At 41.5% G+C, this 14,209-nt stretch overlaps 1 protein-coding gene across 3 annotated transcripts in view; it reads right to left on the bottom strand.

Annotated features, from left to right (window-relative positions):
• baiap2a (BAR/IMD domain containing adaptor protein 2a) overlaps positions 1-14,209 on the bottom strand; it is a 51,010-nt gene that overhangs the window by 23,128 nt on the left and 13,673 nt on the right. For all 3 annotated transcript variants that reach the window (XM_034144282.1, XM_034144283.1, XM_034144281.1), the window contains exon 3: positions 11,597-11,683. In XM_034144282.1, coding sequence (XP_034000173.1) covers positions 11,597-11,683 — 87 coding nt within the window. The remainder of the gene's footprint in view (positions 1-11,596; positions 11,684-14,209) is intronic.

The raw sequence follows: 14,209 nt of genomic DNA, 5'->3' as shown, positions 1-14,209 counted from the left end.
GCCCCTTAGCTTTAGCTCTACTACATACATGTTAACGCCTTTTGAAAGCATGTGATATCAGTTGTATTGCTTTATATTGATTGTGTTAATAATTAAGTTATTGCTTTTAGTGAGAAGATTAAACTGAGTGAAGATTAATAGTGCAAATAAGTGGCTAATGACCAAACATCTCGATATGCTGTTGTAATATTTATGAACATTGAAAAATCAATTATTTGCAAGGCTCCATTTAAAATGATTAAATAGCTATTTAATCAAATCTTTAAAATGTTTAATAAAAAAAGCCAACTGTTGCCAAAGACTGAACAGCAGTGCAATGTAATGCATTCAGCGTACAGAAAAGTATGTACTGGGGCCTGTTTCAAAAAGCAGGTTTATTAGTCTCTGAGCATAAGCCTGAACTCTGAGTTAAATAAAAGCTGATCATAGTCTCCATTTTAATCCAGAAGATGCTGAGATATTGATGCATGAATAGTTGATACAACATCATTGTATTCAATGTTGTCTATATTCATAATTTACAAGACTTAAATGTCCTCCAAGTGTTGAAATCTGACTGTGAATTAGACCCTATACATTACACATTATTAAAATATATTTTTGAATGTATTTGCTCAGGTTCAATCTGAAAGAGTTAAAACACAAGGAGCAGAAACGGAATATCAATAATAATAAAAATATCAAAGAGTAATACCAATTCTTATATTTAACCTGGATTTTGATTCTGACATACCGTAAACCTCTGCTAATAAACATGCCTCAACATGATAGTGACTTAAGCAACGGAAAATAAAACGGTCTGGCTCTGAATCAGGGAAGAGTCGGAGAGGAACTCGGGATGTTGTCTAAAACCTGCCAGCAAGCAGGTAGGGTTCACAGAGTCACCGTGGTTACCATGGTAACTGACCAGGAGTTTAAATTACCTCTCTTACTGGAAATGAAAACCAAGTGTTTTCTTAGGTTTAGGGTTAACACATTTAAGAGTTTTCAATAAATCCGCTTTCTGAAACAGGGGACATTTGTGAGTAGGAGCTGCTCACTGAAGTGCAACACTTAGAGAACAGATTTTGTAATCTCCCCCTGCTGTGTCCTCTTTTAAAACGGGCCTGTAAGAGTACATCTCAATTTATCTCAAAAGGTTTCGAAAATGGATCAAAACTAGCTGAAGGGGTTCCAGAACAAACTTAGTCTTCACCAAAGGGCTTTGGAGTGGTCTTCATCTCAACACACAGCACGTACAATGCAAATAGCTACAGACAGACATTGAAGCAGGTAGGAGCTATAAGAGAGACAGAATATATAATAAGTAAGTATTACTCTTAAAAAAAATATTAAAGGTCCCATGTCATGGCCATTTCTACTGATCATAATTCCATTGTTGAGGTCTACTAGAATAGATTTATATTGTGCAATGTTCCAAACTCGCATTGGTTTCTCATACAGCATCTCTGTATAGTATGTGTATTCACTCTCTGTCCTACACGGCTTGTTGGAGCTCCTGAGCTACTTAAATATAAGTAAATATTGCTGAAAGATTATTGATGCTTAAAGGATGAATTCCTGAAGCTCAACATTGTGCACAATGATTTACCTTTTAAAACAGTGGTTTAACGCTGATATAAATAATGACCTACTAATTAGGAAAATTCTATTTTGACCATCTTGTTGACCTGTTCATCACCGGAAACAAGCGTGTGCAGCAGAATAAAGTGCAAAGTGTAAGGAAAATGTATATTTTACATTTTGTAACACGTTAAATTCAGTGACAACTTGCCATACAACTCTTGTATTCCCAAGACAGTCAGGCATTTTTCCCATGGTGCAACCTGCTGATCTGGAGCCTCACAGGAGCAGACCAAAGCATCCTGTCAGTTCCCAGCAGGCCTGCTAAGCAGCTTAAAGATACTCATCCCTAATCACCGCCCTTCAGGCTTAGAAACCCTGGCATTCTGTCTGCTGCAACTAGCGGGATCAATTAACAAATGAGCAGCCATCGAGACACACACACACACACACACACACACACACACACACACGCACACAGCAAAGGGGATGAATCTGCAAGAGATTTCATCTGTTCTTCTGATTCCTATTCAATGCATGAGCCAACGACATAAAAAAAACTAAGAAACATTCACACTTCGAGATGCAAACAGTTCCCATGGCAACTTGGATATCATATCACACAACACAGAAAATTGTACTGCAACCTTCAGGGGCAGTTAACAGCAGATAATTCAATCAGGAATCAATAAAGATGGCTTAATGTGGAACATTTGAACACGCTGTGCAATGTTATTGTTTTGAGCAGAAGATTATCTAGCGGGCTTGACTCAACCAGTGAGAACGATTGTAAGTGCTGCCAGCCTCAAGAGGATATCCGCATACCAGCGGGAGGCGTCATGACAGATAGATCGATAGCCACAGTGACAAGCTCAAGAACACGCATCGAATTAACAATTCGACACACCGATACAAAAACACACTCCAGCAAATCAACTCTTGAATACTTGTCATTACTGCATCAATATTTGCAAACCCGCTTCACCCCTGCCGGTTTCCCTGGCTGAGAGAAAACAATAGTTTCTTTGTAGGGAGGTGAGCTCAGGTTGATCTGCACCTGCAGCTTAGCAACATGCAGCCACATGCCCGCTAGCTCAAACCACTGAGTCATAGAGGGAAGCATGGACATGGATTTGGGTGCATCCAAACAGACTGTCCCCTGAAGTATGACATCAGCTGGTGTAGATGCTATTGACTGCTTGTGTAACAGAGGCAATGATACACCCACACAGGTAGAGTGAAAGAAAAACAGAATAACAGAATGTGGGCTGGGAAGCAGAAAAATAAATAAAAAGAGGAAGTTTGCAATGAGAGAGACAGAGAGAACAAGAGAGACAGAGTTGGAGGGAGGGAGAGAATGGAGGTGGATGGAGAGAAACTGAATCACTGGTGAAGGTCAAGTCGGATTCACTACGGGTTGTCATGGAAGCAGGATAATGCTAGGGTCGTTGCCATGGGAGAAGTTGCTAGATGAGGGACAGCGGCTGCAGAGTGTTGTGTTACAAAACACTGTTCAAAGATCTCCAACATTACTATCAGCTATCCTCAAATCAGCATTTACTGTACACGACCCTGGAAAGGAGAGTGGAGTGATCCCACAGTACTGTACAGTGTGTGTGTGTATGTATGTGTATGTGTATGTGTATGTGTATGTGTGTGTGTATACACTGATGTTATACCTGCCTATATAGCATGACAAATCACAAGAGAAACAAACAAGGTGGCAAGAATAATGGGGCCGCAGAAAAACTAGCCAGACGTGGGTAATAGCTGAGAGTCTGGGTGGCCATGTGAGTGTGTATGTGTTTGTTTGTTTACATGGTTGCGAGTACCCTCCCTGTGAAACCACAACTTATAAACACACTTAATCTGGGAGGGCAGTTTATGTTTACAGTTCATCCATCCCTTGTTCACACATACACACACACACTCTCTTTGTAGTTTTGTGAACTGGATGATGAACTCCTTTTGAACTGGTTTTCTTTTTTGTTCATTCGCAAAGCCTCTCGTAGGAGAAAACTGATTTCATATGCAGTAAATCACTTATGGTACTGAAGTTGGGAGCACAGCCATCACAGCTGTTCAACCTACTAGCCCAATATAAGTTTGTCCAGCAATGGTGTCATGCTTTTGGGCCATGATGAAGGCTTAACAGTGATCATGTTAGCCTAAGCCTGTCAAACAAAAGTGGGCTGTCAGCACTGTTGCAAGTAATCTTTGCATTTATAATACAAGATAGCTTGCCGTGCATTGTCTACTGGATAAGACTGATGCAACAAATCCAAACCATCTGGTATCAGTGAGCTAAATCCTGGCCTCTTTTGAAGCCGCTGTTCCACCTGGTTTGACCGGTTTTCGGTATTCTAAGATGAAAGAGTACACTTGAAGTAGCTGTAAAGGTTTTACCTTCTTAGACATTTTAACAAATAAAGCATACAGTAATAGTTATTTTAATAATGAGCAACAAGATATGTCATGAAACTTAAGTCACAGAATGGCTTTCAAAGCCTCATGGGAGCAGTTTGTATGGACAAAAAAACAATTGAGAAGTGGAGCAGAACATTGGATTCATTTGACAACATCAGCACTACAATACATCATTTCCTTATTATGCATAAACTAATAACACTGCATAGGTGCATGTGCTAACCTGCATTATTGCCTCTGTGTTTAGTGTCCTGTCTGTCTGTAACTTTGTGTGGTAGTGTTACCACTGACAGGTCTCTCTTGAAAATGAGATTTTACACCTGTATAAATAAAGGCTAAATAAATAAATTATAACTTTTTCAGAGTTGCTGATTGGTCCAGAGTGTATTTGTTGGCTGGTATTTATCATGTTGATGGGGTCATGAACTGTAGCTGGTTGTTCAAGGACAACTGAAATATAAGCTTATATTTTATAATCTTCACATATGAAACAAGATGTTATTGTACAATGGAGGGCTAATAAGGTAATGGAAACCTGAGCAAAGCCACAAAAAGAATCCATGACTTGAACCTTCATTACGGTATGTCCCTGAGAGCAACTTAGATTATTGCAGAATTGCAGGAAAACATTTTTCAATAACTAGTCGCTGAAAGTATAAATGATGAATTAAAGCCACTTTGACTCATCTTACAACCCAGGAGCAACGCAGAGGGACAAAGGAGAAAGCCAAGTAAGAGAGACAGGGAAATAAATCCCCTGTGCGTGTAATCCTTTAAAATGATCTGGATGTTTTTGTTGTTGTTCTCCCCAATTAAAAGAAAGTTCCCTTAGACTCAAAATATTAAGTTAAAAGTGAAGGAAGTGCAACATGAAAGAGGAAAAATATTTAGTTTGAGGGCAAATAACCTAATAGGGAAGATCCCTTGAGAGGAGCAAAAACAAGTGATACCTTAAATGTTACAAAAAAGAAACTGAATTAAACTATTTTTCCAAAGTTGTGAAACAGAGACTTTTAAAATTAAGAGAAGGCAACAAGACAAAACGCAGAATCATGCATCTACCTGTTGAGGAATGGAGATTCAAGGAGGGGCTAAGTGACTTGCTGTGTGTGTGTGTGTGTGTGTGTGTGTGTGTGTGTGTGTGTGTGTGTGTGTGTGTGTGTGCGCGTGCGTGCGTGTATGTGTATGTGTGTGTGTGTGTGTGTGTGTTTTATTTGATCTAGCCAGATTACCGCCCTAAAATACCAGGGTCAATCAAGGTCTGCACGAGTGAGGAAGGACAACAAAAAAACTGTGCTGCTGCTACCTAAACTATTGCACTGAGAATTAGTTTAGGTCAAAACGCCCGTGTTACAACAATAAACATATGCAAAACACAGCACAAAGCCTTATATATAGAAAGAGAGATTTCATTGCAGTTGTGTCTATGTCCATCCCAGCCGTATCCAAGCTCACCTTCAGCACATGTACCTGCCACGAACAAATGAAGGGCAACGTGAATGTGTGTAGATGGAGCGTGTGGGGGGCCACTGGGTTCCCATCATGCAGTGCGAGTCTCAGAAATAGAGCAGGAGAAAGCAGGGGCCCGTGGGATGTTGGGACAGAGCTAAGAAAAGAGCTCCTCTGCTCTCATTTAAACAGGGGCAGGTGCTGGAGGAGGAGAGAGGTAGGCCAGACTGAAGAGAGAGAGGGGAGTCAGAGAGGTAGAGAGAGAGAAAGAACTCTGTGTACACAGTATGTGTACTTTTGGGTATTCATTCAAATAATGCATGTCAAAGTTAACACTTCGACCACCTAGCTTACCTCTGCTTTTAACAAGATGTGTCATTTAGTCTTTTAGATGGCATTCATTTACCAGGCTTGTGTCCCAGATCCATTAACCTAAAAAAGGCACTCATTCTACCTCACTTTGCAGACTCATTTTCCCGGTGTGGACCTTATCTTTCTCAGGTAATTACTGGGTGGGCTCTGAGATCCTTTTTTTTCTTGAAACTTTTTCCAAGCAGCAACCTAAGCTTTCCATTGCTTAAGTACATGTTAATATGATCTCTTCCGTCTCTCTAGTGCATGTAATTTCCCCAAAGACATGTCTTTGTGCTGAATCATACATGTGTGTTATTAAAATGTGGCAATTAACAGGGTTACAGAGGTTGATTAGAGGGGAGAAAGATATGTAATTTCCTCTGGCTGGGGACGCTGAACTGTAAGCACTTCACATTCCTGCCCAGGTTGTTGAAAACAGAATAATCAGCCAAACGGCCCGAGAGGGAATGCATTTTCAATTGTTAACCAAATCACAGGATGAAAGGGAAGCCATAGCGAATATAAAATACAGTCCTGTGTTACATACATTCACCAGCATTGGGCTAATGTTCAGTTAGAGTCAACAGTGAAACACCATCTAGTAAAACAGAAGCACAACCAGCCAATCACAGAGTAGCTCTCCTCTCCACTCCACTCCACCTGAGGACAGGCTTACCATACCAGCAAGCCAGAAACCTATTTTCTTCAGCTGATTATACATAACCTCTTCACTATTTGTTAGTGACTTATATTCAGGTATGTCAAAGGTTATATTCTCACAGCAATGATGCAGTGCTGTCACTTTTACTAAAGATTCAGTCTGAACATGAAAAGAATAACTATCTGTAGTCAACTAAGGTAAGATTTTACAGTGAGCTCAGCAGGCCATGATTGGTACTCCACGGTGCACGTGGGTGGGCAGCAAGGCATGCAATGGGTCAGATTACCAGGCTATTGTTCTGCTGTTCGCTAACAAGAATTGAGAGCCACGCTAAGCCATTTGAAGAAAAAAAAAATTAGTTTGGAATATAAAAGTCTACGTGTGAAAATGTGACTAACTGTCATACAATAACATCAGCTTGTCACATAAGGCTGCTGAGGCATTGTAAATGCTGTGTCCAAATCTAAAAGGTATGCACTATGTTATAAGTTAAACAAACTGTACATTTGAATGTGATTTATTGAGACAAGGTTATTTTTAATCTACACAACACTTGGTTGCATGCTAGCTGATTAAACTGACGTGTGTGCCATAGTTACCTGATTGGTTGGACTTCTGTCAGTTACAACACAAATAAAGTAGCTCTAGAAATGATGATACATTAAAGAACTAGTCATTTCAGGAGGACTTCAAACCTGTGACGTGCCTATTTAGTTTATGACTCTAGTCATAAATAACAAGCCTCTTAGAACAGAGGGATACATCAATAAAGAAAACAAAAGGAGCAAAGCTGGTCGGTTACGATTATCGTAAACGTATCCAGTCTTACAAATTCCTGTGTTTCCCTAAAAGGGTTGGAAAGTCACACATGTCACTGAAATGAAAGCTCCCTCCTACTTCACAAGCAGGGATAAAGAAGAGGAGTATGACAGAAACAGAGGGAAGGGAAAGAGAGGGAGGGAGGGCAGGTGTGTGTGTTAGCCTGTGCATGCGTGCATGCATGTGTGTGTGGGTGGAAAAGTGACAGGCGATGATTAGCCCAACCAGAGGAGGATATGTGGGAGGGAGTGTGTGGGAGTGGGGCTGGTGAAAGAGAGAGACTGTCTCTTTAGGCAGAGATATACACAAGTGGATTAAAGAGCACTCGTACTGTTTAAACAGTTAGAAATAACAGGAGATTCAAGGACAGAAAATGCACACAACTATGTACTGTAAGTATAACAGGCATAAACACATGCATGCACATACAGTACATACACACAAGGGGACATTCCTGTGGCAACATACTGTGTTCTAAAAGAATGAGTAAAGGCCCTGACACACCAGGCCGAAATCGGCCGTTTTCGTTAGTCGGACGACGAAGCGTGCCCTGTCGCCCAAACTCAATTTGGTGTGTCCCGCACCGTCGGCCGTGACACGCCTTATTTGGCCTTTCATGGCCGACGCATGTTGAATCGGCCGTGCGTCGGCCACAGGCAGTCGGACAAAGAAATCACTCTGATTGGCTGTTCAGCTAGCGAATCAGTGCATGAGCAGCGAAACGGTTGCTTGAGAATGTCTTGCACAAGCAACACTCCAATGGCTGATCGCTCCAGTACCGCACAAAACATGTCTTCGATGGACGAGAGTGAAAATGGAACGCACACGCTATTTGTTGTTTGTTTAGATCACAGTCTGTTCTTCTTCTCTGTCTTCCAGTTGTTGCCTCTTTTGAATGACGAATACACACTACCGCCGCCTGCTGGTAAGGAGAGTTATTGCCACTCACGCATGCGCAGTTCGTACGTGCTCAGCTGAAGTCTTTGCCGTGTGTTCCAGTGCGACACATGGCCAAGACGCAGGAGAACACGGCGACGCAACAGTCTGCGTCGGCGAGTTCTCTGGTGACTGCTTGGTGTGTCAGGGCCTTAAGACTCGAGCCAGGGTATAATGCATGTTGTTTTGTCGATGAACACAGCAACAGAGAGCATTATTTCTAAAAGTCATTTCACTTCCTGCTTTAGGCCTAATGTTTACATGTGTGGAAAACATGTAAAACTAATGTAAAACATGTGTGGAAAACAGGAGAAAGAAAGAGATGGTGAGCAGCTGAGCAGCTCTTGGATGTGTAGGTGGGACCATTTGCAGCCCGTCTCTTACTAAGGCTCTGTGGAATTAACAGGCTTTAAAGAGGTGCAAGAAGAGCTCAAAAACACATATACATGTGTGAGCATGCGCAAATACAGACAAGCCATTGAAAAGAATATTTATCTTTTTAGTATAATCAGCCAGCAAACTCAATAACTCTTTAAACAAACCTGTTTAACCTGATGCCGACTGATTATGTGACTGATGTGGAAAGTATTGGATGCAATGTTTATGATCACTTGGGTTCCCCACACAATGCTTTGAATCCTGAGTTTACACTTATGTCCATCTCTGTAAGGTTATCGAGGGCATACATACAAAATCTGAACGGAACCAGGTGGAGATAAAAAGGGACAAGCAAACAATGCCTGAGACCAAACATATATACCCGTTTCCAAGCTTTAATTTTCCCTTAGGGTTCTTTTTTTTTTATTTTAATACATACACACATTACATGCAGAGGAATTCAGCTATTCGGACATAATGGTATGGGAATGTACTTACTTTATCTTGGGTCCACTATATTATACTCTTTTTCATCAATATATTATAGGTCTCAATTATATACAAAACATGTCTCTGAAGTGTTTGGCTGGAAGTACCAAACAGATCATTGTAGCATCCCATAATCCCCTCTGTTTCAGCCCTGTTTCAAAAGTGCTGATTCTCTGTATGTTACTTTAGATGGAAATAAGGAGCCACTCCCAACGCCCCTCTGAGAGATATTTGGTTAACCTGTTAAGCCCGGGAGCGCCCGCCCCCGGGGGCTCCCGCATCAACTTGCAAGAAACAGCGTCTGAGGGTTTCTTAACATTTAACAAACTATGAATGTGAATTTACCTGAAAATAAAAACATCTATATTGATTCTGACTTTTCTACATCCAACTCACAGGTGTATCATTACTTTGAGAAAAAAAGATTATAATTGACCCCTTTTAGAAGTGAAGATATAGTCATTTGTTCTGGGAATGTCATTTTTGAGCCTGAAACCTGAAAAACAGACTCAGGGCTTAACAGGTTAAAAAGAACACAATGGTGCTCTAGGAGGAGATTCAGGTGATAAGGTGGGTGGGGGTTACCTTGGTTGGTGATTGGCTAATGGTCACACAAGCCAACAAATCGTTATGACATCATAAAGTGGTCAAAATCAGCTCATTTTCAGACAGGATTTGATATAAATGGATCAGGACAAAAAGACATCCTTTTTCCTGAGACGTTCAGAATCTCTTTACACAGAGGGGACACATGTTTATGTATAAAAGACATGAAAAAGTGGATTTTGCACAATAGGTGACCTTTAGGTGAAAACATATTTTAGGATATATAAAATCAGAACAAGATTAATTCAAAAAGAGAGATTTGAAAGCGCTTACTTTAATATATTGATATATTTAAGCAAGTTCTTTGCATCTGTATTCTGTGTTTTAGCACAAGAGCTGTGTTTGGCTACCCTCCAGCTCTCTCCAATATGTGGATATTTCTGTCCTCTATCAGTTAAACAGGAAACTCTTTGGGACTCATCCCTGCACATGGTTTGACAGAAGGTCAGGGCACCGGTGCCGACCTCAGGGTGGGGAATCCGAAAAGTTGAGAGCAGGTGGCAGGAAAATAAAACAACCCTTAGCCCCCCCCCTTGGGAAACACGGTTGCATGTACAGTAGAGGAATGTCAGGTGTACTGTAGCTGGTGTATTTAGCTGGAGGCTGGTAATAAACATCGGGGACTTATATCATACTAGCTACACCACAACCTTTCTTTTTCAACTTACAACTGCACGGAGAGATTCAGCTGATGAACACAGAGGAAAACAGACGGATGTAAAGACACAGAGAATGAGTCATATTAAATATCCACTCCCTCACAGATCTTCCTCCAGGCACGGCTTTTGAAAATGAAATCAGTTTTCAGTTCTCTCATACACTTGCGACAAAAGAGGTGTATACTTCCACACGCACGATTTTCTAAATTGCCATGGCAACATGAGTAACAACGAGTGCGGGTGGACCAGCAAACACAGTCATGTAAACACATATTTTCAGATAACTTGTGTTCTATATACCTCCTATAATACCTCCTTGCTATTAAGTCACATTGTTGTGGGGTGCAAGCAGAGATTAGATCAGCTGCTTGTGACTGTGGATTTTGGCTGGGGAAAGCCCAAGTGAGGCACAGAGTACAGTACCTGCTGTATCAATGAAAAACCTCACAAAGATAGAGAGATAGAGGGATAAAGAGAGAAAGAGAGGGGCCGCGTTCTGAATAAAACATCCTGAGAGCACTTTCATGTGAATCCCTGTTGGCTGGGCTGGAGGAAACCCAAACTATATATTTCAGCTCCACAGCAACAAAGGCCCCGTCAAATCAACAGCTACTTCCACGCAGATCAGGCAGTTGAAAGCACAATCAGCGCAAAGGAAATCTCTTCAAACAAGAGCTGATTTCCCATGGGCTGGTGACAGTAAATAAGGACACACTGAGAGTCAGCTATCACCTAGGAAACAACTCACTGTAAGAGGACCAGGTGTTGGTTGCCAATTGACCTCCATGTTTGTAACCAGAACACACAAAGAGGCACAGCTTATCGACATGTCATGAGGTGCAACACTTCCAACATCTGGTAGACCCATGTATTTTTTCAAACAGAATAAATACAACTTCCTAACCGGTCACATAAAAAGGTATTTTCCATTCAGCTCAGATGAAAAGGTGTTACCATAGTCCCTACCATTATTAAATAAATGATGTTCAGCTACGAGCTCATTGTGCTGACCGTACTCCATTTATTATTGCTACCTTTTTCTTCCTCTGACAGTTACTTTTTCTAGGATACAATAACATTAACTGATACCCTGCCACCGCTAAAGCTGATGTTAGATTGTGTGTGTTTTTGTGAGTCCTTGTATGTGAGTGTGAAAAACTGATGCTGCTGTTGTAGGCCGGTGTGGCCAACAAAAAGAAAGAAAAGGAGAGAAATCGCAGAAAGAGAAGCTGGTCATCAGGTATCTGTCACTTACCCAAATCTTTGGATCCTTGACTTTCACTGGCAAGTTCACCCATTCTCACCAGAGCATCAAAGTAGCCTTTGGCCGCAAACGTCACATCTAGAGACAAAGAGAAGCAAGAACAAAAAGTAAGTAGGATAAGTAACAACGCTTAAAGTAACAGTGCAGAGTGCCTCTTCAAATTTGGAAAAGACAAACTGTAATACATCTTAGCTTTGTGTAAACAATGACGTCAGCAGTCTGGTCAGTGACGCGGAAACATTTACACCCTTTCCTTCTACTTCTGGTTTTACTCAGATGTTTTTCAAGCAGTGAATCACAGCTTCTGGCCAAAAGATAATAAGCAACACTGATGTTGCTAAGTAATTACTGAACATCATCTTGCTGGCATTCTGCGTGCTTGATTGCAAAGAGGAAATTACAATGAGGACATTTCAGACAGATAATCTGTGCTTGATGGGGAAGCAACACGAGCACCAAAATGCATTTTGTTTATGGCTTAGCGTTACAAGTAAAGGAGGTTTATTATCAAAAATATGCTTTATTATGACCACAAAATGTATGTAAGATAGTTGATTATTTAATAGGGTTTTTTGGCACTATAGGTATATGCCATTTCACCTATATATTCAGTAGAGCCAGAATTAATGTTGCTCAGAATTACTTTTCCAGAAAACAACAGGACACACTTTTTGTCCATTGTTACATGATGTAGTACTATACTTTAAAGTGAGATACTTGCTTAAGCGTGTTTAACGTTATGTTATCTGATGTTTTGAATCAATGTGTGCTTTTTTCTTTCCCGTTTTCTCTTTGGTATATGACCAAAGGGACCGTAAAAAAAAACTAATATTTGCAAGCCAATAGCTGTGAGAAAACATTGTTGTCCCACCAAGGAATTTTTAAATGTCACGCTGTAACCCACATGCTGTTTACCACCACTTGCACTCTCCATCTACCAATCCATTTATTTATTTCTCTGTCAATATTTCTTAACAATGGACAGCAGGGTGGCCCAATGACTTGGGGATACTGTTTATTATTGGATGGATAAAGGTTACACCTGTAGAAAAGGCTTCAACTGCTGCGGTGTGCCTCTGCAACGCTGGATGCTGAATTGTGGCCGACACTGCTAGGGGGGAGGGAAAGGAGGTCTAAGATTGATGAAAGCTGTTATAATGTTAATCGACTTGCCTTTATAATCTAACGGGGTTATCTAATTGCTCCGTTTAGTCACTAGTATAAACAAGAGTCCAGTATCTAGAACACGTGTATAGACACGCCACAACATGAACACCCAAAATGTTTGACCTTTGCTCTAGATCTTCAGGGAACACAAAAACAACCAGTGAGGTTAATCCTAATCTTCAACCATATCTCCTCTGCTCTCTCGCTAAATAAACAAAAATCAAGAATACTCTTGTTTGCTCAGATCAATATCCACCTCAGCCCCTATTATTCCAACTGCTGCTGTGCTGGCCAACAAAGGTCACGCAGGCCAGAGTCTGTTTCCAGTGATTTCTGCCCTGCCTGCCAATCGGCCCATCTCCAGTGAATAATGGCCGCTGCTTCCAGAGGTGAATTCAACAGCGGTCCAAGTGACAGATGTGCCCTGTGATTGCAGACAGCTGCCAGGTGAGAGACACATTCACAACAATAGCCTGGCAGGGGCAGACTAATTCTAGCAGACAGATGCAGCCTTGTGATAGAGGAAGCCTCCCAGGCTGGAAGCCTCCAGCTCTGCTCCCAGGCAGAGGGACATATGCAAATGCTAATCCCAATTACAGCTGAGTCAACTGCAGTAGATGGTGTGCATTTCCTCCTTCCTCCCTCTCGCTGGGGGAACACCTGAGAACTGAGAGCAGGGCCTCTAGAGCATCACGCCTAATTTCTCATCATTATACCAAACAGACCTCCTGCTTGCTTTGTGAAAGGCGTGCGTGAGTGTGCGTGTCTGCGCATGCAAGTTCGCACATGTGCAGTTGGGGGATTGTGCGTGTAGGATGGTAGGAGCTAAGGCACATTTTCAAAGTGATCTCCAAGCAACAGATTCTTTCTTCTTGCCTGAATCTGCTGCTGCAGCAGTGTGTGAGAGAGAGTGTGAGTGGGCTGCTGAAGGGTGGATGAGTAGATAAGCTGGATCTATATGGATATTTTACTTCTGTCTCATGAAATGTTTGAGGGGACAGACGGAGAGGATTACTGGTTCTCTGATTGTAACGCAGACAGACAATTGAGAGGGGAGGGATTCATCTCAGAGCTACTGATCTATCACTTACTGTATACTTCACGCTATAGAAGAGGTGGGAGAAGCACACATCCCTTAATCAGGACAACAATCATTTGCTCTACTTGCATCTGTTGGGGGACTTGCATAATAACTCCAGGCTGTGTTTAGTGAGCATTTGGACTCACTCAGTTGTATGCATCTGTTGCTTTTACACTTACCAAATGCTGTGAGATTTAGAGACTTACGGCTGTGTAGGGAAATCTGGAACATGTCCATATCTAGATCTAGCAGGCCTACACTGAAACCCTTTTGGCATTTCTGGTGTTTAATAATTTCAGCGATTGCACCATATGGGTGGAAGTGTGTGCTCCCAACCATCGCCCCCGCAAATCAGC

This window comes from Trematomus bernacchii, unplaced genomic scaffold, assembly GCF_902827165.1.
Source record: "Trematomus bernacchii unplaced genomic scaffold, fTreBer1.1, whole genome shotgun sequence".
NCBI lineage: Eukaryota > Metazoa > Chordata > Actinopteri > Perciformes > Nototheniidae > Trematomus > Trematomus bernacchii.
The sequence above is the reverse complement of the archived record's forward strand: the minus strand, read 5'-3'. Positions and strand labels throughout refer to the sequence as shown.